Source organism: Misgurnus anguillicaudatus, unplaced genomic scaffold, assembly GCF_027580225.2.
Source record: "Misgurnus anguillicaudatus unplaced genomic scaffold, ASM2758022v2 HiC_scaffold_32, whole genome shotgun sequence".
NCBI classification, from domain to species: Eukaryota; Metazoa; Chordata; class Actinopteri; order Cypriniformes; family Cobitidae; genus Misgurnus; species Misgurnus anguillicaudatus.
This window is the reverse complement of record NW_027395282.1, coordinates 2,545,058-2,572,220: the sequence shown is the minus strand read 5'-3', so window position 1 is coordinate 2,572,220 and position 27,163 is coordinate 2,545,058. Positions and strand designations below refer to the sequence as shown.

Genomic DNA, 27,163 nt, shown 5'->3' with positions numbered 1-27,163 from the left:
CATGGCTGGCAGGAGCTGCCATTGGCGAGTCATGTGACCTGCCAGTGGCCGAGTGGCAGCTGCCAGTGGGAGGGATGTTGGATTTTATTCATTCAGTGTGTTTAATTAGCTATTTACTTTATTTAAACGCTAATTTTGGATGCATTCACAACTGGTGAGTAGCGCAGTATACAGCTAGCAGCAGAGTAACGGTGCTCTTAATTTAGTGCTTTTCTTTTCTGTTCAAAACCAGATTTATTTGCTTTGTCATAATGGATGTTTTATTCGTCATCAACATTTGGCTGAGATTAATCGTTTTTAAAGCAGTCAATGGCTATTAAGGCTTGGAGTGGAAGTTTCGTGCATATAGATACATACTATTCTGCCTTTGCTGACATTATTATATTGAACTAAATATTTTCCACAGGCAGCTCAGCCAGACAGTGTTGTGGATGGACTTTGACGTGCACGCGCAAAAATGATTATATATTTTTATACTCTGCATTTGTGCGTATGGATGTCTTCTATACACAATTATTATTTTGTAAGCATTTATTATGTATAAAGTGCTTAAAGTGATCTCTACTGGCACCATTTGAGCTTCCACACTTTTGAATAACCCTATTAAGACCAAAAGTTAGATAATTTGATCTGTGACATCTGTGGAGATATGCTATGAACTGTTTGCCCATATGTGTGGACCTTTTCTAACCTGTTTATTAAAAACAATTAACATTGGCCAAAATTGACCCGGGAGTTCTCCAAGGTTACCAAATAAAACAAATTTAAACTTAATGACGTAATTTAATGATCTCTACATCGCTATTATTAGAATATACTCTTTTAGAAAATATTTAACTATGACCTCAAGGGAAAGATACGATGATGTAAATGCAAAAGATTCTCAAAAAAAGGGGGAAAGCAAAATATATCATATTCAGAAACCAAACTAGTAGGATTACTTTCAAAGAAAGAAAAAAATGTTACTTAATTTGACAGTCATCGATCTCTCCGAGATAGACACATTAGAAATATAAATAGAATCATCCAAGTGGACATGTTGTCAATCTTAATTGTTTTGCCTCTAAAATATGATTTATACCATTTGTGATGTCATTACATTGGTCAAATCTTCAAAAGGATGGACACACAAATTGCATATTTAGACACTCTAAATTTAAGAGTTTGACAAGGAGTTTTATTTAGTTTTTTAATGCTAATAAAAATTCAATGCAATTTTAGTTTATGTATATTTACTTGTTCCAAAGCAGCTTTACAGAAACAACAAAGAAGCAGAGTACTGTGGTTAAAATATGTTATTTATGTACAGTTTTGCACACATTAATAGTAAAAACAGTCATTAGATCAGTTTTACAGGAACACGATGGGGTGGTTTCCAGGACTAGACCTTAGTTTAATTAGGACAAACATGCCCTACTAAAAACATTACTTGTGCACATTTTAAGGCAAAACAACGGGCACTTATGATATGTCAGTGCAAGATGTTTTGAGTTTGGACCGCTCTTTTTTAGGACTAGTCTAATCCCTGTCCGGAAAACCGCCCATGAATGTAACATTTATATACTTGGCAGACACTTTATCCAAAAGCCTTAAGAGTAAATTCCAAGTAAAAAAAGTGTCAAAAATTAGGTTTAAAAATACAATTTGCATCTATTTGAGATATGTCAAAGTAGCCGTGGGGTCAATTTGAAGGTTAAATGAAGAATATTTAACAAAGTGCGTGGTCATTTGATCCAACCAATCAGCGCAAAGAAGTGCCTATAATAACCGTCCCTCACCTCTGTCCCATGAAAGTTTTTGGCAGGATCCCTCCCCCATCCCATTACCTTACTCTCAGTTAGTGCATCTAAATGATAAATGGAAGGCATGGCCATCCAAATCGCTTTACATACTGCCTCACATTCACCCATTCACTCATTCATTCATACACCGACGGCGGTGTCAGCCATGCAAGGCACCATTCAGCTCGTTGGGAGCAGCTGGGGTTAGGTGTCTTGCTCAAGGACACCTCGACACTTGGTCAGGTGGAGTTGGGGATCAAGCCACCAATCTTCTGGTTTGTAGATCAACTACATGAACCACTGAGCCACTGCTGCCCCATCCCAGTTAAAGAGCAGGGAGTACTCTGAGTTCGGAGCCTCCCCTCGGACTGCATGCTAAATATGCTTTCTCTCATTCCCTATTGTTTCCATGTTAATGCGAACTCGTGAATCTAGATTTAAAAGTGTCTACTGTTGAAGCATATCTTATCTCTTCTGAAAGCTGATTCCAGCTACAGGCCATAGCTTAAAGCTGAAGTGAACCCATTGGTATTTCTAACTGACCTGATCATAATGATCTGAGTAATCTGTTAGATTTATATTCATTTAGCATATCTGTAATATATGTCCTGTAGTGATTCATAAACGAGTAATAATACTTGTTCTGTATGAGCTGTAGCTGTCTTGTGGCCTTTGGGGGATCCCAGTTAGTCCCATGACCAAGTCCTGTCTTGAGACAAATCATCTAATTCTGGCTCTATTCCTGAGCTGATTTGCTTACATTACCATTCTCATGGACCTTAGTGTTATTTTGACAGGGCATGTATTTAACAACAGGGGTCACAACTGGCCTAGAGGGTTCTTCACACCTTTTCTTCCATATGATACAGAGAACTAAACACAACATGAAAACCCCAAGGACAGCAAAAATTATCCATAAAAGTCTTTCTCGTGCTTGGTTTCCATTTTCTTCTTTTGTTTGTTCATCCGTGTGTACTGTTGATTATAAAACAAAGAAGTAGAGAAAAACATCACTGGCATGTAATAAAGCAAAGTGAGTAGCAGAATAACAAATATAAATACAGTTCCCCTTAATAAGTATTAGGATGCCCTTGCTCTGTTTGCTGTGGATCCAAGACAATTGTAAGATGAATATGAAGCAAAAGTACAGATTGTTGATTTGATTAACAATTGATTTTGTTTCCACACATATATGCTTTACCATTAAGAACAAGGACATTTCTTCATGACATTTGTGTGTGCTGTCACCAAATGCAATGATTCATACTGCAGAAACAATGGATTAAACTTATACTACACATTAATGTGAACAAATAATGCATCGGTATACAGTTTATAACTCAACACTTGACATACTCACATTAGATATTAATAATCCAAAGAATTAAAGTACAAGTATTAAGTATTAAAATCCAAATGTGTTGTTTCATAGAGTTGGTAAATTGTGTGTTAAAAAAAGTAAAATGTGTCATTCTGCACTTTTGTCTCATATTCACCTTTTAATGTTGAGATATTACTTAACTTCACAGCAAACAGAAATTTTGCCTTTATTTTCACAATACATATAGAGGGCACTGTACATGTAACAAAGTTAACACTGTTACGCTTTATCTTTCTGAAATATATATACTGTACAGCAGCGCATCTCAAACAGTTGTATGACATAAAAATACATTAATTTATCATAAATTCTTTGTAATTAATCCTAAACAAAAAAGGCTACTAACCAACAGCATTACATTGTATCATTTACTATATTTAGTTTAATTAAAATGTAAACGTTTTAGATTGTTTTGTTTCATACATTTTCTTTGGGGGGAACGAAGGGATGCACCGTACACAAGCGAGGCCGCTTGCAAAGTTTGGGAAAACACTGCTGTATAGCACATCAAGTAGACCAACTATCTAGGTAAACTTCAAATGTTTTGACCATCATTTACTGCATAAAAAAAAACTTTCTTAATGTCATGTATATCAGTATCACCACTACACACCTTTAATGGTCAGCTGTGTGATCAGGATCACTTGATCGTCTAAATGTAGGATGTAGCACCAGTAACCTCCTGCATCAGTTTGTGTAAGATTGTTGAGTTTGATGGAGAAGTTTCCTTTCTTATACTCAGTAGGAAAAGTTTCAGCCCTGTTCTTGTAGGTGAAGTCTTGGTGTTGTAGTGAACATGTGCCTTCTATTATGTCACAGACATTCAGGCTGTCATTGTGTCTCCATTGAACAAAAAGACCAGAAAGTTTGTGTTCAGTCTGATTGGTAGCACACGGCAAGACAACAGAACCTCCAGTAACACCCTCAGCAACATTCACATCCTGCAGGGACACTGAAATAAGAGAAGTTATTTCAATAAACTCATATACAATCACATAATTTGTTAGTTTTAAATGTGGCACAAATGTACCTCTCAAAATTTGTTTTATAAAGGTGCTTACCTTTGTTTATCAGCAGAGCAAATACACAGATAATGCAGTAACTGTAGAAAACATAAGAACAAGTTTGTGTAAGTTCATGTAGCGCAGCTAACATAGCATAGTGCTAGCAAATATCAATGCTACAATCTTATGTTCAGGTAACTGGAGACATACGGTTTAGCTGATGGATTGGCGTCACCATATTAGTCCTAGCCAAATGTTCTTATTAACACAAGTGAACGTGGGGGAGGTTTACAGTTCTCAACCGATTTCAATGATTTACAATGTATGTCCAGTACAAAAACATCCAGTCTTTAGTTACTTAGAATCTCAATGGTTAGATTTGAAAAGTGCTCATTTATTGATTTTTCTTATTTTTATGTTTAATTACACAGGCATGCCTAATATATCATTTCATTTAAATACTCAGAACCAACCTGATCTCATGAATTTCTGTGGCATAGTCACAGAATTTTTTGCTCATTTTCCCGTGGCATTCTCATGGATCTCCGCATTTTTCCGTGGCCATTTTCTTACCATTGTCGCTTCGGTTTAGGGTTAGATTTACATAAAATTACATCCCTACCCAAACCCAACTCAAACCCCAATGCCAGGTGACAATTGTTTAAAGTTTAAAAAATATAAAGTAATACATCAGAAAAAATATAGTATACTATACTGCCCTACAAAGCGAAAGCGCAGTAACTACGCATTTGGTCAAAATTGAGTTAAGGGTTAAAATGGGCTTTGTGAGATCTGTTGTGTCTTGTGACAAAGTCTCCTGGTTAAATTTTGTCCCATTTCAGAGTAGAGCCCGACCGATAAATCGGCAGGCCGATATTATCGGCCGATATTAGGCATTTTCTAAACTATTCATATCGGCAATCATAATGGCCGATAAACGAATATTAAAAAAATAAATAAAGAAACACGGACGAAACAGCCTTCAACCATGTCATGAGTGTTGCCATGGTATAGTTTGTCCACTAGAGGGCACTTTACAATTACCCTGTAGGCAACACTCGTGTGTAACGCGTCACACATTCTGCAACCTGCTGATTTCAGCCAGACCAGGGCAGAGACGACAGCGGTTTAGTTGATGGTGAGTTGGTCACGAGACATACATTGCTTGAATAACAATTAAAAGAACATCCCAATCAGTTCTCAAATAAGCATGACAAAATTTGTGACTATCATGTCCAGTTTTGCTGCTGTTAAATAAGCTGAGAGTGAAGCGGAATTACCTAGTAATGTTACGTTGACTGACTGTCCTTTTAACTTTTGACAATGCGACTGAAGTATTTCTTTAATAGTGTGACAGTTAAAGCAATGAGACGTATCATCTCTCCTTAGCCTGTTATATTGAAAATGTATGTTTTACAATTTGCAGTGTGACGTTATTCTTTGCTAAATTATGTCTCGTCATAGACCTGATAATGCCAGTATCAGTGGAAGACCGCTAACGTTAACGAGCTTGGAAACCACAACGAACTTATTCTGCCTAAATAAAGTAATGATTACTGTATTTATAACTATCTCCGGTTACAGTCCCTGCATTGTAAAATGAAAGTTAGACTTGCGGGGAGTGAACATTTAGACATAGAGAAAAGGTATCAAACGTAGCTTTTGCATAAAAGTTCGCTTTTCTTTTATACGTGTGTGAAATTCACTGACGCCAAGTGTGCGTTGCAGACTGTCATTCAGCCGCAGCATTAACGAGTCACATAATGGATTTAGATCACTAAATAGTAGGTTTTAGAAGGCAGGCAGCAACTGATGATTGAAAATGGTTTGATGTAGCTTGATGGAAAGAATTTAAAAAGTGCAGGTAAAGGGATAAGCAAGCTGACATTGTTGTATACCGGAATATCAGACCAGTTTTTTTTGTCCTAAAAATAGGTACAAAAAATAGGGCGTCGTCTTATATTCGCGATATAGAAAAATTCACGGGGGGAAAAGCACAACAGAATTCATCTGAAATAGTGTCTGAAAAGCAACCCATTAAGAAAAAAACAGCTCTCCCTTCTAATATGCATTTAAAATCAGAGCAGCAACATAAAATCTGTGTTTAACTGAATTAAAACGGCGCACGTTTACGGTTAACTAAAACTTGCAGAGAGAGAGAGAGAGAGAGAGAGAGAGAGAGGTGCGTGCGTGCGCGAGAGAGGCAGGGAGAGAGAGAGAGAGGTGAATGCGTGAGATGCAGAGACAGAGAGAGAGATAATAAAAAATTAAAATAAAATTATTTTTTGGTGAAAACCCAAAAATACATTTGGAAAATGGGGGGTCGTCTTATATTCGGGGAGGCAATATAGGGACCAATAATTACACACGCACACAAACATTTAGGAATGACCTTTATCTTGTTTAATATTAATGATGATGATAGTAATAATGTGATCATTAATTTTTGTGATTATTACGGTCAATAATAATAATAGAAGTAATAGTTGTGGCTGTAGCAGCAATCGGGTAGGGAAATGTTTTGTTGCACGTTTCTGAAAAAAACAAAAACAAATTATCGGCCGATATATCGGCTTATCGGTTTTTAAAACCAACAAACATTTGTATCGGTATTGGCCTTCAAAATCCTTTATCGGTCGGGCTCTATTTCAGAGAAATGTGTGTGCCAAAATTGCAGTAACATGTTTGACTGGCTGGTGTAAAAAACTTTAAAGCCATTTTTCTCAGTTTCAGTGTTTGCGTAGATACTGCACTTAGCCTTTGGAGGGCAGTATAAACCAATACTTAAAGTGATATAATAACGCAAACACCAAATCTAGCCCTAAACTGAAGCGACAATGGTTTGAAAATAGGAAAAAGCAGTTGAGTAACCAATCCTTGAGAATGCCATGGAAAAGAAAGTTAAAATGTGAAGATATATGAGAATGCCATGGAAAAATTAGCAAAAAAATTCCATGACTATCCCACGAATCTTGTTAACTTTAAAATAAGGAAAATTCATTTTTGGGTGAACTACTGTCTGTCTCTAGTCTTTTGGCTAACTGCTAGCTAATGTCTAATGTTGTAAACAAGTATGATTTTACAACTACAGATATTTCTTCAAATAAAACTATAAATGAAGAGTTTGGTTCTAAAACGCAAAATACGCCATTTTAAAAAAAGTTACCAGCAAAATGAGTTATGTATCATATCAGTATTAAAAAGTACATTTTTAGTTTTATGCAAAATCCAATATCCGCCATGTTATTCTGTCATCTTTTCTCCCTTTTTACCAAACCGTGATAAACGCCACTCCTCCTTCTTTGCAGAATGCAATAAATCCGCTCAAACAATCACAGCGCACCATTCCACGTAAACAACAATGGCGACACTTTGAATACACACAGAATCCTATAGTTTTCCTCATCTACTTTGTACTTCGTGATTAACAAACAAACAAAAACTAAATTTCATTTTGTTGGCATTGATGAACCTGTGGTAGTTTTCTGTGGAGGAGAAGAAATGTAAGCCATCAACATCTAAAAATTCACGCAAGAGGCACTCGGGTGAAGGAAAAATGCCGGCGGTTGCTTGTTCTCTCGACAGCATCAAGCTTTTGTCATGCTAACACATTGACCCCAGAGGATTTTATGAAAAACTTTCAATTATTTTAACAAAAATCGAGCAGGACCAAAACATATGACAGCTGATCGCTGTGAAAAAAGTTCAGTGAGACGTCAAGTATGACAGCAGCAATGACAGTGTTCTTAATATGACAAAGTTTTGATTAATGCCATTTTGTTTTTTTATCAGTGTAAACCACTAGTCAACTTAATGAATATAACATGGCAAAGATGAATGCACATTTATATATTGAGTCAATAGATATATATCTTTTTGAAAAAAAACTTTTCATGGATTTATTGCGTTTTGTGGGGAAAATAATCAGTTTTTATAATAAATCTTTGAAAATCATATTATGGATTTGAATTTTTAATGTTTTATAACCTAAAGATGATATGTGAAAGTTTGTAACAGAAAAAAGTGGTTTTCATCTTGTCACTTTCTTGATATAGAACATTTTGTGTATTGCGTTTTGAACCAAACTCTTCAAATATTAACTATAAACATTACATAAACATTAAGCTTGTGATACAAATGATCCTTGTAAATCATATGTTATTGTTTACAACATAGTTTATAAAGTTTTAAATATGGATATTTTCCCTAAAAATTGCATCGATTGCCCTTAATAATAATAAACTTTATTTTGTGGTTTAAAAGTGCATAATTTTACAATCGTTTCACTAGATAAAACCCTTAACCCTCATTTGGGATCGTTTAGAGTCCTTTGAAACTGCAACCCAAGGGTTTTTGTCCTTCTAGGAGTTTTTCCCACAGGGTTTTCTCCTAGGGGTTTTTTCGTCCCCGGGAGAGTAAGCCAACTTTGGCTTAACTTACTGTATACGTTACATTATTACTACACTCGCTTGTACGGTTTATCATTAGCCGCTATATTCTACTTCTTATATTATCTATTGATTTTCTTTGTTCTCCCCTACATCTACTCAAGTAAAGCTGCTTTGCAACAATTAACAATTGTGAAAAGCACTATATAAATAAAATTGAACTGAATTGAATTTTAAACTGCATTAAAACTGTTAAGTGTTGGGGTTCATTAAAATGAGAAAAATCCTGGAATGTTTTCCTCAAAAAACATAATTTCTTCTCGACTGAACAAAGAAAGACTTCAACATTTTTGATAGAGACAGAGTGTAGTTATGCTCATTTGAAAACCACGCCCACCGGGGGGAAAACAACCCAACCGTCTCCATTGACTTTGTATTGTGAGAGGCCGCCTCCTTGTCATTTTTGGCTTATAACATAAAACAGAATAATGCCTAAAAGCTGCTGTGTGACAAGATGTACAGCTAACAAGTCAAAAAATAAGCTGCCGAGCCTAAAACCCGGCCTTTAGGGAGAAAAAAGTGGATCGCCGAGTATGTTTCCCTCTAGTGGGCGCAGTTCTATTAGTAGTATGAAAAGTTGCCTGTTTCCACTTTTGTGTCTTTAAATGCTCGTTTTTTGGGCCACACAGCAGCTTTTAGGTATTATTCTGTTTTTTGTTATAAGCCAGAAATGAGAAGGAGGGAGCCTATCGCAAAACAAAGGCAATGGAGACGGTTGGAATCTTTTTCCTCCCCGGGGGACGTGGTTTTCTGGTTGTGACGCCGCCGCGCTGCGCTCTGTCTCTGTGAGTAAATTATCTGGATGTTTTTTAAATTGACTAATCATTTCATGCTGCTGGAATTCCCCCTCTCTGTTATGAGTAATTTACAATACTGAAGGACAACAGGGCTAAAAACATCAAAGAAAGATTTTAGTAAACCTATAAATAAAACCAGTAAACCCAGACAAACCGGCAAGTTTGTGAATGGGAGCAGATGCAACAAAAATTTGTTGGCAGACACTATCAATTTTAGAGTTAAAAAAAGAAAAGAATCACATAGCAGTTGAGAAACAGGCAAGACAAATTAACCCACTGGAGCTGTACTATTATCTATATACAGTATTATCATATATTGCATATTTTTTGTTTCAGATAGACGTGTTGGTTTTCAAAATAATGTAGACAAATTTACTAGGGGGCCTAGAAAAGGTCCAAAACTGGAAAAATCACCTCTTCTTTGCCAAGCATTCACATACACTAACAGATCTTACGACCTTGTTCTCAAGTAATGAAATGGTAAAAAGTGCACATGTTCTTCTGCTTGAAACAATGTGAACAGCAGCAATCCTAATCCTTCTCTTTTTCCTTCCCTGTTTTTTTCCATCAGGATATGCATCCTAAGTTAACTAGAGGTTATGGAAGCTCCTGATTAGATCCAGCCTCACTTGAAGCAGTGAAGCAACACAGACAGAGAAAGTTATTTTAAAAAGTTGACTTATCAACTTTTCCAACACAGCTACCAGATCTGTGTACTATAGTGGAGTGGATAGAAGACGTTAGCAAATGGCCAAAAATAAAGTTGCCAGATACATATATACGTATATTAGTTTATTATATTAGTGCAACCAAACACAACAACCAGACATTTTGATGCTGGGAAACCGTTTTAATAAACTTTCTGAGTTGCTAACACGTTATAACTACTGGGGAAAAACACTTCTATTGCCTAAATGCACATGCAGGCTATTTGATCACGTGGGCCGTAAAAGAGTCTATAAATAATTAGGCTTGTTTGACTTCATCCGCCGCCGCAAGAATCGACAACCGGATGACGTCAAAGTACTGCGAGAGTGATTCGTGAAATCATACGAGGAGTTTGCTTTAAAGGCCCTGTCCCAAATGGCACATTACGAACTTGTGGTCCTCCTCAGAGTCTACACTTTAATGACATCATGTAGTGATGACTTTAGGGACCCTTGATGCGACTCCACTTGGGTACACCGGACATAGATATGTATAAAGGCTAGATGGCTCGTCCGCGCTGCTGGCCAATGGAGTGCAACGTCCGCATTTTGGCGGCCATCTTACGACAGGGCGCTCGCTCACTCGTAGCATTGAGTTTTAATGATGCAGGTACTTTTAAATGACCATAACTTGCTTAATTTTTTACCGATTTTCAAACGGTTTGGTTTGTTATAAACGTCAAATATGTACCTATGACACTGCATACCTATACTAAAAATAAAAAATAAATTCATGAAACATGTTAAAGCATCCAGAATTATAGCCACGTTAATAACGTTTGTAAAAATCCAAACCGTTTGAAAATCGGTAGAAAATTGAGCAAGTTATGGTCATTTAAAAGTACCTGCACCATTAAACTCAATGCTACGAGTGAGCGAGCGCCCTGTCGTAAGATGGCCGCCAGGTGATGCCGTTAGGGACTCCGCCTTGAGCCATCTAGCCTTTATACATATCTATGACACCGGAGTCATAAGCCGTTTCTCAATATGCGTTCTTGTCTATACTTGCGTTCTTGTGGACTTGTGAAACGTCATCAGTCGCGGCCCAAGTATTGTTCCAATTCAAAGTTCGCATCAAGCCCAAGTTCACATAAAATCCCCGGATGTGTTCTTGATCCGCCCATTTTATCGAGGATGCATCAGAGGAGACTTGTGTGGACTTATGACGACGAAGTTTCCCATAATGCATTTCGCGTCAGGAGTTCGTTCTTCCGAGTCTGAACTTGCAAGTTCGAACTACGAAGGACACAAGTCCGAGTTTGGCGTACTTGGTATTGAGAAACGACTATATTTTGGTATAGACTCGAGGGTCATGCCGGAAATAGGAAAAGAAATTACCTATCAGTGTGAACTCCTCCCATCCGTCGTTTGATTGGTCTGATTGCTCTTTCGCAAGGACTTCTAGGTTGGTAAAGTGCGCAAAGCCTGCTGCAGTGTGGGCATTCACCGAAGATCGTATCAAGGGGGCAAATGGGGCACTGATGAGCACAAGCGTAAAAATGCCAAATGGGACACCCTACAGACTCGTAGACTAAGCGAGCATGTGCAATTTAAGGCCACGAGACCGAAAGTCCACATGAAGTGCCAAGTGCGCCATTTGGGACAGGGTCAAAATCGCTCTCACTAAACTTTGACGTCATCCAACTGTCGGTTCTTGCTGCACCGCATGAAGTCGAACAAGCCTATTGTCTGTTAACTGAACATGTTAAACACGTGGCTTGTGTTATCTCACAGCTATTGCAATATGAATATGGCTTTGTGAACATGACTGATATTTTTGTAACCTTAAACATGCATTTTCTTTTTTTGAAATGATGCTATACCCTGCCATGATTTTACTGTGGTAAAACTGCAGTTCTTTTTTCAAACTAAAAGGTTTGTTATCATGGTTCGACTATGGAAATATTATAGTAATGCTGGAGTAAAACTGTGTCCTGCTGAAAAAAAAACAATAAAACCATTACAGAAAATTCTAATGGTTTACATTAAAATACCAATAGGAACCATTAGCTTTCACCATTAAAACCACTACATTTTAGTGTGTTTTGGGCCATATTCCATTAGAACCAATACATTTCCAAATAAACCCAAAAGAATTTCTGTGATGGTGTCTATTGTTTTTTTTAGCAGGGTGATAACCATATTTTTTTAAATCATGGTAAAGTTTGTAGTTGCTATAATGTATATTCTGTTGAAATTTTATTTAGTTAACTGTTATTTTAAATCATGGTTATTGTGGTAAAACCATGGTTGGTTTTATATTTGCCGGAAATAATGAAAAAAACTTGGAGAACTTTTGCACGGGTACAGAAATGCGTAAACTGAATGCTTTTATTTCTATGTCCAGTTGGTTAAATGCATCTGATGCGCACGTGCATTTGTATATTTTTCTGTTTACTGAAAACAATACATTTGTAGTTGCTATTGTATATTGTTGATTATTGTGTTTTGCCATTTTGGTTAGCGTAATTAAACGATCATGAACCACGGGCCGTCGGTGGGTAGCCAGCAAACATTACCGATATAAACTAGCAGTCCGTTTGTTTAGCGGTTTTAGTAGCGGATGTCGCTGGCAAAACTCCGGCAAGTCCGGTGGTGGCCTTGTGCTAACTGGGTAACGTTAGCGATTAGCCAACAGACTTTTCCCCAGAACTGATTTTATAGACAATACAATGTTCTTACATAAAATAATGCCTTATGACGATGACGAACTAAGTTAAACGACCAACATTTCATATCTTAAATAACGTTACACTTACCTCGTGACAGCTTCATCACAAGAAAACACATTCGGTAGCCCGTCTTTGACCAGATTTTTAACACGCCTGGTGATCATGGTACTGCAATACCAATAACGTGTCATCTATATACAAGAATCCAATATAGCGATGGCATTTCCAGCAGAATCAAGATGTGTCCTGAGTCCCAATTCGCCTACTTATACTACGACCTAAAAGTATGTACTGTTTTTGTGAGGAAAATGTACATACTTTTGAGTGTGTAAGAAAAGAGTATGCACGTTCTGGGACGTACTTCGATGACGTCATGCAACGTGAAGGACAACGTGGTTGCCTAGTTACGCACACCAAACGCAGGTCGTTTGTGAGGCGGCTGGTTATGTTCATGTGCAACAATAGCTGTGTCTGAAACCGCTCCCTGTCCACTATATAGTGCACTATATCGGGTGTCGGCCATTTTGTAGTGGTGTCCGAAACCTGAGTGAACAACTTCATTCCCTACATTCATTCACTACTTTTTACCCACAATGCACTCTGATTTTGAGGGTACATTCGATGTACACTCGTTCACTCATATTTCCCATGATGCAGTGGGAGACAAACGCGTAACTTGAATCAGGGCTGCGTTCAGCCCCGACAAAACGTTGCACAACGTTTATTAAACAGAAACGGTGATGCATTGAACACTCTGTTGTGATGACGTAAGCGTTGCAACTACGGTAGCTGAGAGGCCATTCTTTGTGTTCTTTTTTAAATGTTTCTGAGGACTGATCAAATCGTTATAAATGTGTGTTTAATACTGTAAAATTCCCTCGATGCTACAGTCACTGACCTTGGTGTCCAGAATGAAAGACAACATTCCAACTTGAACCCATTGAGCGAGCTGTCTCTTTACTATCGCGTGGTTTTATACATCTTGCCCCTGATTGGGCTGACATTTCTGACACACCCACCAAACAAGAGAAAACGCTTCTAAAACCTGTTGCATTCCGTTGCACACCGTTTAAAGGAAACATGTCGTTCAACCCGGAAACCGTAGCAAAACGTTGCGCACCGGTGTGAGATTGAACGTGCCCCAGCTGAATGATACTGACAGTAAACACCAAACATTTTCTTGTTGTCAGTTATTTTCTACTTTTTGAAAATAAACTAATGAAAAATAATTGCGTTATCTTTTATTTAAAATCTAATACACATTTGTATTAAATAATAAATAAACAGCAGTAAATAAATATTATAAGCAGTTGTTTTGTTCTCTTTATTATCAACTAATACAATAAACATGACAAATGTGAAAAACAGTAAGAAAGTAAACTTTACCATTTCACAGCACAATCAATAAAGCCACACAGGTGTTTTTGATGAATCTCTGCGACAGCTCTCTGACGCATGACATTTGCGTCAGTGTCCAAAATCGCTCACTCATTTTCATTTGCTTCTTCCCCATAGTGTGTAACGAAAGCTACTTATTTTAAAGTCAAAATAGTTAAGTTTATAGTATAACTATTGTTTAACGTATTTTATGCTTATTTTATACTTATGTATGCAAATAAAAAATACCGCGATGAAAATGAACCATGCTTTTCCTATAGTAAAAGTGTAGTAACCATATTTCTTAATGAAGTTAACATTTGTACAGCCACAGTATAAATAAGTCAGTGTGGTTAAACTATGGTTAGTGTAGTAAAATGTGTTTATTTTCATAAGGGTTTATAGTAAGGTATAAATCTAAGACAGAAACATAAAAAGAAACACATAAAAAGACACATGCATGACACAGTACTACAGCCATGGTACTTTATTTTCACAACATCAGCCGAATATTACGAGACAATGAAAGATAACTTTATTTAGGGTTAAACATTAGAATTCTTACACTTAAAAGCTGAGGGCGCATCTCTGCTGCTGCGTCTGGCTGCCATGTTTACATCACCACACAGCTCCTCCCTCCCGCACGCAATGGGTTGTGGGCAATATTAGCCGTTAGAGTGTGGATCGATCTGCACTTCGAAATCTAACCGGAAATAGACCATCCGGGTATTTTTGGGATACTCATTTCAACATACTACGATTTGGGACGTACTAATTCTAGTTTTGAATACTATTTAGGATGGATAGTATGCGAATTGGGACTCAGCAGTGGTTTTGATTATGGAGGTAGGGTTGATGGATGGGCAAAAATGCACACGCCCACACTTAAAGGGACAGTTCACCCAAAAATCATTTATTTGTTTGTTCTGATGATCACAACGGAAGAATCGACAGCCGGATGACGTCAAAGTATCGCGAGAGCCAGATGAGATATGATTTCTTGAATCATTCTCACGGTACTTTGACGTCATCAGGCTGTCGCTTTTTGCGGCGCCGCATGAAGTCGAACAAGCCTATTTTTATGAATGAATGTAACCAAACCGATCATGAGCCCATTCACCTCCATAGTAGGAAAATATAATACTATGGAGGTGAATGAGGCTCAAGAACGGTTTGTTAACCCTTGTGCATTGTTCAATGTTGTTCATTCTTCAACCCTTGTGCATTGTATCCCTTCATGTTGATCGAGATGAAAACATCCACTAAGTTCATTTTGGAAAAAACACATAAAATGACAGATTTTTGATATAAAAAGTGATTGTGGACTAGATTTTTAAAACCTATATAGTATTGGGCATGTCAAAGATTAGGAAAAACATTGGCTTTGATTCATTGTTAATTTTTGTGCACCATCAGATTTTTTTTGTCATTTGTTTGTAGCTTGTTTTTGCCCCATTGACTTCCATTATAACGACAATTTTTGATTGCAAAGCCCAAATACTATATTATTCTTGGGGCATATTTACATATTAAAGGAGATTTGCTTATTATATTTGTTTAATCTCTTTTAGGTGGATCATGAGTGAAGCTCTAAAAAGTTGAATAGATCCAGGTCAGCCATTGGTTTGAGTGTTTTATGTAAATTCAGCGACACATTCACGCGTGAGAGAGATGTCATGGACATTTATGAATAAATCTTTCACCTAATCGACTGACAAAACAGGTAGCTCGGCCAGAATCATACTCTGTCAAATCATGTTTTACATACAGTTTGTAAACAAACTTCAGGCTAATATTAACTTGTTTTGTCTCCATCCTTTCACCCACGACCAACAGACCCAAATCTTGTTCGGCCTGATGCTTAACCAAATGATGACCACTGCAAGGTGATATAAATCTGTGTATATTTACCCTGTAAACAATGTGTTAAAATTCACTATTTATTATCATGATCTCATATAATTGATGTCTACAACAATTGTAGTTGCCAAATTTTATTGGATATTTATTTAACATTGAAGAAGTTATTTTACATCCATATCTCATTTAAGTAGTGATTTGTTATATTTGCATAACAATATATTTATTGTTACGTATATTTTTAACTTAACAATGTGATTTTAAGCATGTTTCCTATTGTACGACACCTTTTCTTAAGTTTTTCCTTTACTGTAGCTTAACTAATAAAAATGTTTAAACTAAATGATCTCTGTTAAGATTTATTAGATAAACCGGTATGAAAGTAATTACCGGTATTTTGTCACGCAATTATATGGATTTTTCAAAACCGTTGATACCGGCATTATATATTTATAAATTCTATTTTTGCACTTATTAGGGTTCCCGCGGGGTGTTAAAAACGAACCTTCAGAAAGTTATATTTAAGGCATTAAAACGCCCAGAGCTTCATCCTAGGACTTCAAATTAACTTTCTGAATTATTGTTTTTCACGCGGGAGTCTACCCAAGTCTTAAAAGCCATACCTCCGTTCCCGAGATGTGCTGGCCACAGAAACGAAAAGCTCTGATCGCACTTCAATCCATTTATCATTATTTTTTTAAGAGGATGCACATGCAGGCTATCATAGTGCACGCAAATCCTGCAAAAGGCTATATTTCAGGTGTTGTCCCTGCTGAAAAAAACAGCATAGCAGCAAGACCAGCATATGTTGTGTTTTAGTGCTGGTTTGCTAGTGAACACCAGCTAAACCAGCAATAGCACCAGCTAAACCAGCACCAAAACAGCATTAGCACCAGCTAAACCAGCATAAAACCAGCATTAGCACCAGCATCCCATGCTGGTCATACCAGCAAGACCAGCATATGTTGTGTTTTGGTGCTGGTATGCTGGTGACCACCAGTAAAACCAGCATCAAACCAGCATAGACCAGCATAATACCCATGCTGGTTTGATGGTGTTTTTTTTTCAGCAGTAGTGATCTGTATACAGTGAGTTTGTCGAGAAACAAGCCTGTGGCTTATGCATTGCCAGGTTCTGAAACATAGATGACCCAAGTGAACAAAATCAACGCTGCTTTATTGAAAATCAATTTAAACAGTCGGGCCATCGAGTCCCAAAGCACCAACAGCGCGTCAATAGTGTTATATATTTAGGAGGCTATTCTTTACCTCACTGCTTCAAGCTTGTTTAACAGTATTACTCCCTTTTCACTCAAATCTGCTCTCTACTCCACACTGCACTGTACGCGCTCCCCAGATAACAGCAAAGATTGGCGGAAATTACAAGAAATTACCACAAGAAACCATAATTTGCCAAAAAGTTAAAATCTTGTCCTTATAAATCCAACAGGCACAATATATACACAGCAGACAGCTTTAAAGTTGTTGGATGTAACGTAAAACATGGTAATAAAGCACATACCAGCAAATGTTTTACAGATTTCCATACTTTCATACTTCAAATTTTAGTGATTAATATGCATAAGAAGATGACTCCACCAATCCACATAATGGCACTTTTTAAGGAAAAAATAGGAAAAGATAAAAAATCATGTCTATGTCCAATGCCTCACTTATTAGTTACAGAAGGTTAAAAATACAAATTTTGCCAGTAATGTAACTACAGTGTGACTTCAAACTGTTTTATCTCGTATGGCAACATCCCGTAATACCGCTATACTGGCGGGAGACTGGCAAATACCTTGATATGACTTTTAGCTTATATTGCCCACCCCTACCCCCAGCTACTGTAAACATACAGATACAAAATGTGGTAGGATCATGTATCACCCCAAGACTTACAAAAAAGTCTCTTGGAGCAAAGCTCTAAACCCCACAGGAAGTCAGCCATTTTGCATTTTCTCTGTAGCTTGAGTGCAAATTTCGCCATTTCCAGGCTTTAACAAACTCCTCCTTGAAACTTAATCAGATCATCATCATATTTGGTCCGTGTCTTGTAAAGGCATTTGCGATGCTAAATTGCTGAGATCTTGACATGTTGTTGGAGGGTGTGTCCGTGGCGGCCTGTCAATTTTCTGTGTTTCGCAATGAAACAGGAAGTTGTTCTAACAAAGGCTTAAACCGTCCAATCTGACACACGCTTCACATGTTTCGCAAGTGTCCTGGCCTGAACACATCAACATGGCAATATTCAGAAAAAGTTATAGCGCCACCTGCTGGCAGCAGGAAATGCCATGTTTTACACAGTGATTTGCTGCTCATTGAAATGTATTCAGATCATCATCACATTTGATCAGTCGGAACTTAAGGACTTATCTTGACTTTTCGTTGAAGGACGTGTCCGTGGTGGCCTGGCAAAGTTTGATGTTTCACCATGAGAAAGCTGTTGTAACTCAGGCATACAATGTCCAACCTGTCACAGACTTCATATGTTTGACAAGGTTCCTGGCCTGAACACTTCGATATAACAACAATCAGTTACAGTCATAGCGCCACCTGCTGCACACAGGAGCTGTGGCACATCAAAGTTCCTTTGAATATCCACTTATATTTACCCACTTAAATTCATATCCCCTGGTTCACTGCTTTAATAATGCCATTGGGTAGCGGTACCCATGTGTGCAAGGGCCCTACCATCGCTACTATAAGACTATAAAGGAGTGTGTAACGTGCTGTTCCAGTATGCTGGTGAATGATCTCCGCTTCAGAGTGAATATTTGACAATGAGCTCCCCTTATTGCAGTGTTTCTGTTTCTTGTTCAGACGGAGGGTTGGGTGAATGAGGTTCAATATTACCATTCACATGGCGCTTGGAGTCATCATTTTTACGCATTTTCTTCAATATTAATGGGATACAGAGAACTAAACACAATATTAAAACACAAAAGACAATTAAGACAATCGTCCCTTGGTTTCCATTTTCTTCTGTTGGTTGTTTTCCCATGTGTACTGTTGATTCTACAACAAAAAAGTAGAGAAAAACATCACTGGCATGTAATAAAGCAAAGTGTGTTGAAATACAGTTAACCTTCATAAGTATTGAGACACTAAAGACAAAATTGCTTTGTTTGCTGTGAACATTTGATTATGTTTCAACACATACGTGTTTACCAATAAAAACAACAACTTTAAATGCTGACTTACGTGTGTTGTCACCAAATGCAAGTCATCAAACTGATACTACACATTCATGTGTGAAGAATTAATGTATCAGGACACAATTTATCACTTAACACTTGGCAGACAATCATATCAATATGTTCACATTAGATAGAAGAATTAAAATTCAAACATGTTGTTCCTTTAGGTTAGTAAATTGTGTATGCTTAAACAGGTGAAAAATAAAATGTGCCATTCTGCCATTTTGTCTCATATTTAACTTTTAATGTTCAAACATTTCCTTAACTTCACAGCAAACAGGATTTTTGCCTTTATTTTCCAAATATGTAAAGAGGGCACTGTATGTAACAAAGTTACATTTTTACGCTGTATCTTCCTGAAGTGTATATATACTGTATAGCAATGTTTTTCAAAATGTTTTAAGAATTTTAATTAAATACATATTTATCATAAATTCTATGTAATTAAACCTCAGAAATAAGGCTATTAAGAAACAGCATTACATTGTTTAATGTAATATATTTTGATTAATTAAAATGTAAACGTTTTAGATTGTTTTATGTTATATATTTTCTTTGGGGGGGGGGGGGTCGATGGGATGCACTGTACACAAGGCGAGCCTTATGCCAAGTTTGGGAAAACACTGCTGTATCAAGTTGACTAACTATCTTGATAAACTTCAAATTTTTTGACCATCATTTACAGCACTCAAAAATCTTTCTTAATGTCATTTATATCAGTTTCACCACTACACACCTTTGATGATCAGCTGTGTGATCACTTGTTCATATGAAGGGATGATGTAGCACAGGTAATTTCCTGCATCAGTGCATGCAAGATTGTTGAGTTTGATGGAGAAGTTTCCTTTCTTATACTCAGTAGGAAAAGTTTCAGTCCTGTTCTTGTAGGTGAAGTCTTGGGCTTGTGGTGAAAATTTGCCTTTTATTATGGCACAGACATTCAGGCTGCCATTGTGTCTCCATTGAACAGTGAATTCAGAAAGTTTGTGTTCAATATAATTGGTAGCACATGGCAAGACAACAGAACCTCCAGTAACACCCTCAACAACATTCCCATCCTGCAGGGACACTGAAATGAGAGAAGTCATTTCAGTAAACTCATGTACAAACACAAAATTTGTTAGTTTTAAAAGTGGCACAAATGTAACTCTCAAAATTAGTTTTTTATAGATGCTTACCTTTGTTTATCAGCAGAGCAAATACACAGATAATGCAGTAACTGTAGAAAACATAACAACAAGTTTCTGTAAGTTCATGTAGCTCAGCTAACATAGCATAGTGCTACCAAATATTAATGCTACAAGTTTATGTTCAAATAACTGAATCGCAGACATACATAGACAACACATTAGCCAATGTATGGACGTCAAAGGTGCCACCATATTAGTCCTGGCAAGATTTTCTTATTAACACACATACAAGTGAAAGGGAAGCTGCAATTACATTTACAGTTCTCAACTGATTTCAATTATTTATATTTTATGTGGAGTACAAAAACATTTCAAATCTACCCATTGAGATTATAGTAGAGACAAAGTTATCAATTATTGATTTTGCTCATTTTTTTGCTTAATTTAATTGTACAGACATCCCCAATTCTGAATGATTACTCCTTATGATAATGATTCATTTTATAATTTAAATAAGTCTAACTATCAAGGCTTAAAGTACAGTTCCCCCATTCACTTGCATGTGTTTATAGCAGGGTTTTTACTGTTTTATCTTCTGAAAGAGAACAAATTTCTTTTTGTATTGCTAATGTATTTTTTCTGTATTGCATCCTGAGAAAGATTATACCTTCGTTAGGAGAACACCACCATTTTTCAATATTTTACTATGTTTTTACTTCAACTTAGGCAAATTAAAACATAATTATCTTTTTCAATGCATGCACTTTATTTTCCACAGCGCATCGTGAATGTTTTAGCATTTAGCTTATAAGCCAAGTCTAAGACTAACTTAAAAGTTAGTGTTGTCTTAATCGAAAACAACTTGCTCTGACATCTTAAATATCATTGCAAGTGTTGTGTCTCAAGATGCACACCAATAGTGTTTACATATAAATTATGATTTTGAAAATGACTTAAATATCCTAATTTAACTAAGGCCTAGTCCTGGCTTAAGCTAATCCAATGGTCTCAAACTCTCGGCCCGCAGGCCATTTGCGGCCCGCATTATCTTTCAACAATATAACATGATATGGCCCGCAGAAAGATTTTAATTAATTTTGTTTCATATTCCTTTAGTGTTTGATTTTAACGTTTAAAGGACAAGTTCGGTATTTTACACTTAAAGCCCTGTTTTCAGATTGTTTATGATGAAATAGAACGGTTTTGACTGAAATTTCGATATGCGGCTGCCCCGAGAATTTTTGGGGGTTTGTGTTTCACCTCCCACCTTTACAATGGGTTTATAGATGCACAGGAACAATCCTTCCTAAAATGCATTAAACTTTCGTTTACAAAGACGTGAAACTCACCGAGTGGTCAGGGGTGTTCACTGATATGCTCACACAAAAATCGCTGCAAAATATGCATTCCAACAGGTTTTTTTCGTAGTTTATGCCAACTCCATTGACTTGTATTAGATGTGCTGTGAGGTACGGTATTACTCCGCGCCGGGAACTTTGTTTCTATTCTTGCAATTGGCAATGGCGGAATAGGTCCACAAGTTAACAACGAATGCTAAAACACCTGTTGGAAAGCATCTTTTGCAGCGATTTTTGTGTGAGCATATCAGTGAACACCCCTGACCACTCGGTGAGTTTCACGTCTTTGTAAATAAAAGTTTAATGCATTTTAGGAAGGATTGTTCCAGAGCACCATTAAACCCATTGTAGAGGTGTGAGGTGAAACACAGAAAATTCTCAGGGCAGCCGCATATGTCGAAATTTCAGTCAAAACCGTTCTATTTCACCATAAACAATCTGAAAACAGGGCTTTAAGTGTAAAATACCGAACTTGTCCTTTAAGGGTTCATTTACATGGTCGCGTCTAACAACGAGTGTTACAACTAGTCAAGGCGTTTCTTTCCAAAGTGCTTGGTGGGTTGCGCTTCTTGGCGTCACCGTTGCTACACAGCCATGAGTCACACTCCGTGATGACAAGGATAACGGAATGCGTGATCAGATTTTAATTCCTACCAAAGCCCCTTAGCTGTTATAAAATGCACTGGTAACCCACTGCTTCTTGGGGATTATTGCTTTATGGTAAACGGTAGTCTCTGTGTCTCTGCACTGCTCTTCCGTGGGGGCGCAAATTCAAAATAAGTGTTCAGAGTGTCATGTGTGTTGCTTGTGTTTTCAAAATATGTGTTTGTTGCGTCATGTGAACCATATGCATCACGTGTTTTGTCAAAATAAGTGCCTGCTTCACACACATCAAAACCGTTTATGATAAAAAAAGACGCTCACGTTAACAAAATACACACAAGACACTCCTTTAACATTAAACTTTGCAGTGAAAAGCACAGAAAATCGACAGATAGCACAACATAATACACGATAGCACAAGCAGCTAAATTTGCTGCGGCTTTAAATCAACATTATAAGCAAACGATTATGGTTAAAACAAATGTTTTGTAGAGATTTACTGAGTTTGTTCCAGCTATAATGGCAACCACTTACTGCGCAAATTATGCCAGTCTTCCTGGATTTCATAATAAACAATAATAAGCAAGTCAAAACGACACACTCACACTACGACTACCAATTTAGAAAACTTAAATGTAGATTGTAAGTAGATTAATAATGAACAATTGGTTGCAAAGAGACATAACAATCTTTGGTAGGATCGTATTAACGAAAGTTGAAAGTCTTTCTAGATTCATCTTTCTTTAGCATTATCTGCTATAAAGATAAAGGCAATAAACAGCTACATTTTGATTTCATATGGAAAATGAAAAGTCACTTTATCCATAAAAATAATATGATTAAAGACTATGAAGAGGGTGGTCTTAAAACAAGCGACTTTTTTGATATTATGGAGTCATAAAACTCAAGTGGTTATAATATTTCATAAATAATTAATCTTCATTTTGGTTTCGAATTATAATTTATTTAAAAAATGTGGTGGTATTAGTTTTTTACACTTTCTACTTTTCATCAACAAGTAGGGGTGTAACGATTCATCGTGCAAATGCGCGTTTTCTCAATGAATGAATTTGAATGAATTACGGTGGAATCCCGGCACATCCGAACGCCAGAGGGCGCTCCCGTGCAGAAACTGCCTTTGTGCCACACAAGAAGTAGCATTACAAACGCTATTCCAGGAAATGTCTACACATGAATATTTATACGCTGTTCTTCAAATTGTTTCAGGTATTTTCATGATAATAAAGAATATTTTGAATGATTTTGTTTAACGAGTGTTGCTTTTTTAAATGCACGTTATAAACGACTCTGACTCATAATGATTTTAGATTGATAAGGACTTCCTACTGACCAAATGCCGTAATACAGGCACAAGCTGTGCATAAAACAAAGAATCGCAGCCTTGCGATTCAGAATCGATTTCAGACAGGCATTTTTAATGAGGACCGCGATTGAATCGTGATTGAATCGTTACATCCCTATCAACAAGTATACTGGATTCTTAAAAAACTGCTTATTACAATGTTGTTTTCCAGGTCAGGACCAGTAAAGAGATCTTATATACAAGTGTCTAAAATTAGAAAAAAAAATCTTAAATTTCCTGTCAATCTTAAATGTAAAGAGATGCATTTTAAAATTTTAAATCACATTTATTCTGCCTTTTTGACAGTAAGATTTAATGTTGTGGACTGTAATATATGCCAATTATGCAATTTGGAGATTGAACCAATTGAACACTCGTTTTTCCAATGTAATTTAGTACAAGCTTTAAGGAATGATGCTTTCTTTTGGATTTAAACAAAGATTACCTGTAAAACTAATCTTATCATGGGAAATTGTCAAGTTTGGCTTGTTAATTAAGGATAACAAGATTTCTTATGTTGTAAATAATTTGTTGATGCTGTTAAAATGTTATATTCATAAAATGTTTTGTGATGTTTAAAGAGTAATTTGTAATATATTTGGAGACGTTAAACGGAATGAAAAGTCTATTTATATTCCTTATTAGAGTATTTTAATTTAGGAATGTGAAAAACCCCTACAACACGGTTTGTATGTTATATTTTTGATTTATTATTATTTTACTTGATATGTACAGAATATGAATGTAAATTGAGTGTAATCTCAGTCTTATTTTGTAATTCTCCTAGTTATAAATGCCTTTTTGTATTTCTTGTTCAAAGCATTGAATAAAAACAATACGACTTCCATTAGCTTTAGTGATCTCCGAAAGTTTAGAAACTCTCTAAGATGGCGGCGTCCACATGTAACTTACGTCAAAAATAAGGTGGATAGTCCTATACAATGCAATATTATTACCTGAAAATAAGGTGACACTTCTATTCTCCATTGTAACAGAGACAGCAATTTAAACAACCAACATTTCCTATCTCAATAACACTTTTTTATTTCTCTTTATTTGCTGTCTCCTGAACATAACAACCACTGAGTTGTATCCATGTTGAATTTCCATGCGACAATCACTCACAACTACCTCGACGTCTGACATTATTATAACCTTTACTTTACCAGGAAAGAAGCATGCACACCCAACCGCCAATAAAACCGACGAAGAAGAAGATGAAGAAGAAAGCAGCACATTGAGATTAATCTCCATAACACTTACATCATGGTGGGCAGATCCACGCCAGACACACCCGGTAACTTGGTCTTTGACCAGGATTTTTAACTCAGATTGTTTTACCAAAACTGAATACCGTGGTACTATAGATCAACATTGTAAAATCGTCGGTGTCTCATATATTATACAGGCTAAACATCTTAAAAATGGCATAAAACGAACGGATGTTATTGTCCATTTTGTCGAGTCATCTCGACAAAACGAAACTAAAACTAAAAAGCAACTAATGCCGGAACTTGACAAAAAAGGTCAGACGTGATTTTTAAGTTACCTGAGCATTACATTTGCAAGTCTTAAGGATATTACAACAATCTACGATTAACTAGGAATGGCTGCGGCGAAATTGACGTTTTGTCGCAGTGTCGAGATCCCGAAGAGTGGAGGATTCGAACCGCTGCTGAGTGCTGACTGCAGCGCGGTGACATCACACCTACTGACGTCAGTTCTGTGCGCATGCGCAGAGTGACGCACGTGACATCAGGTACTGACGTCACGTATGTCTTTAATATTCATGTCTTTAAACGACGTGTGACACGCCTTTGACACGCATAAAAACAAGTATAGGGAAATACAGAGCAAACTCAGCATTATCGGTTGTATTTTAAAGTTACTTTTTTTTAAACCTGTGTGTACAGAGCAAACTTTATTTTGTGTACTGGAACAGTGAACATTAATGACACCTTAGCCTATATATATTTTAATCTTATGTCATATGGTTCTTTTATGGGTTTTATATTTTTGGGCATATTTGCTCCTTTCAAAAAAAAGTTTGACATTTATGGTAAATTAAAGCTAAATCAATCAAAGACATCAAAATCTCAATGATAATACAATGTTACTTCGTTTTATAAACAGGACACATGAAACTATACATATACAGGGTATAATACACCGCATTCCAAATGATTATGCACATGCCATTTTTGTTTATTTTTCCAATACAGCCAGTAAGTTTTCAAATTGTATTTCACCCTCAACAGTTATATGACAGTGTGCTGTTATATTTAAATGAAATAAAAATGTAAAAAGATATTTTAATACTTTGAAAAATACGCAAAATATGCTGTTTTATATTATAGATCAAGTTGTGGTCCTCATACAATATGGGTATATAAAAAAGTGTGCATTATCGTAAAAAAACAAATTATTTCATATAACAATTTATATTTTGGTGTCCCTAAACAGAAATCATTGAACTATTATAAGATTCATGAGATTTGACTATAAGGCTTTTTAAAATATATTATTAAGAAAATATTAGAAAAAGGCATCATTAAAAAAACACAGCTAAGAAGCAAACATATATTTAAACCTGCTGGTGTATCTGGAATCCCAAGAACCTCTCGATACAGGATCTTTAAGTGCATAAAGCTGTATTTCTACCCCTCCCCAGTGGTGTAGTGCAGGGTACTATACGCAGGTATACGGAGTATACCCACCTCTTTATTTGATGGCATGGGGTATACCCACTTCTACTGGGGGCATAAATTAAGAGTATGCCCACTTCTACTTGGGGCATAAATTAAGAGTATACCCACTTCTCCAGACACCACTACACCACTGCCCCTCGCCAAACCAAAACTTGCAAAAATAATAAATTTGATGTGAGCTAAGAATACACAAAGATTTTTATACAGTTTTATTTATTGACATGCAAAAATAAACTGAGTGGTATAGATGAATGGCATTCTGGATTATTGGTGAATAGCCACTATGTTCAAACAAGACTTTACCATTAGGGAGAGGTGGCAAAGTAACGATTTTGAATGGAATATTGGGAAGTAAAAAGGTAGGTTCCTTTAGGGTCCCTAGGGGGGTCAAATGGACATCTAGAAGCTATGTAGAGTTCCTAAAATATTGTTTATTACTATGAGATAGGAGGAATTCTTCTGAAATAAATGTACTTTCATGGAGGATAATACACCATGCCATACTGCAAAAAGCATCACTGACTATTTTAATTATTATGGGCATAAAATAAGAAAGAAATCAATGTGTGACCCCCATCATCATCTGACCTAAGTCTTATTTAAGAGCCTGTTTAGCATCATAATATGAAAGATCTGTGAAGTGAACTGCACTATAATTCGAAACATCAACTTAGGGATGCAATAGCATCAAGTACTATCAAGTGAAATAAAGACAAAACCTACATTTGTATACTTACAAGTGTAATAAATAGGAGAATTAAAGTCATGTCAAATA

General features: G+C 36.5%; 2 protein-coding genes across 2 annotated transcripts; both read right to left on the bottom strand.

The window, feature by feature from the left end:
• Positions 1-1,286: 1,286 nt before the first annotated feature.
• On the bottom strand, positions 1,287-13,207 carry LOC141363106 (ICOS ligand-like). Its single transcript, XM_073865643.1, has 4 exons — positions 12,878-13,207; positions 4,224-4,264; positions 3,776-4,114; positions 1,287-2,756 (listed from the first exon to the last, which is right to left on the bottom strand). Exons 1-4 carry the CDS (start codon positions 12,979-12,981, stop codon positions 2,518-2,520), a joined length of 723 nt encoding a protein of 240 aa, XP_073721744.1. The 5' UTR covers positions 12,982-13,207; the 3' UTR covers positions 1,287-2,517.
• Positions 13,208-17,089: 3,882 nt separating this feature from the next.
• On the bottom strand, positions 17,090-25,383 carry LOC141363130 (V-set domain-containing T-cell activation inhibitor 1-like). Its single transcript, XM_073865680.1, has 4 exons — positions 24,944-25,383; positions 20,405-20,445; positions 19,963-20,295; positions 17,090-19,044 (listed from the first exon to the last, which is right to left on the bottom strand). Exons 1-4 carry the CDS (start codon positions 24,946-24,948, stop codon positions 18,821-18,823), a joined length of 603 nt encoding a protein of 200 aa, XP_073721781.1. The 5' UTR covers positions 24,949-25,383; the 3' UTR covers positions 17,090-18,820.
• Between the last annotated feature and the right edge of the window lie 1,780 nt (positions 25,384-27,163).

What these genes read in the sequence shown, in the direction of transcription:
- LOC141363130 (XM_073865680.1), bottom strand. An exon ending in TGCTCTGCTGATAAACAAAG is followed by an intron (nt 20,296 to 20,404) that starts GTAAGCATCTAT and finishes CTCTCATTTCAG; the next exon opens with TGTCCCTGCAGGATGGGAAT. An exon ending in CACACAGCTGATCATCAAAG is followed by an intron (nt 19,045 to 19,962) that starts GTGTGTAGTGGT and finishes TTTTTGTTGTAG; the next exon opens with AATCAACAGTACACATGGGA.
- LOC141363106 (XM_073865643.1), bottom strand. Translation starts at nt 12,981, where the DNA reads ATGACACGTTATTGGTATTGCAGTACCATGATCACCAGGCGTGTTAAA. An exon ending in TGTGATGAAGCTGTCACGAG is followed by an intron (nt 4,265 to 12,877) that starts GTAAGTGTAACG and finishes TGTTTTCTACAG; the next exon opens with TTACTGCATTATCTGTGTAT. An exon ending in CACACAGCTGACCATTAAAG is followed by an intron (nt 2,757 to 3,775) that starts GTGTGTAGTGGT and finishes TATAATCAACAG; the next exon opens with TACACACGGATGAACAAACA.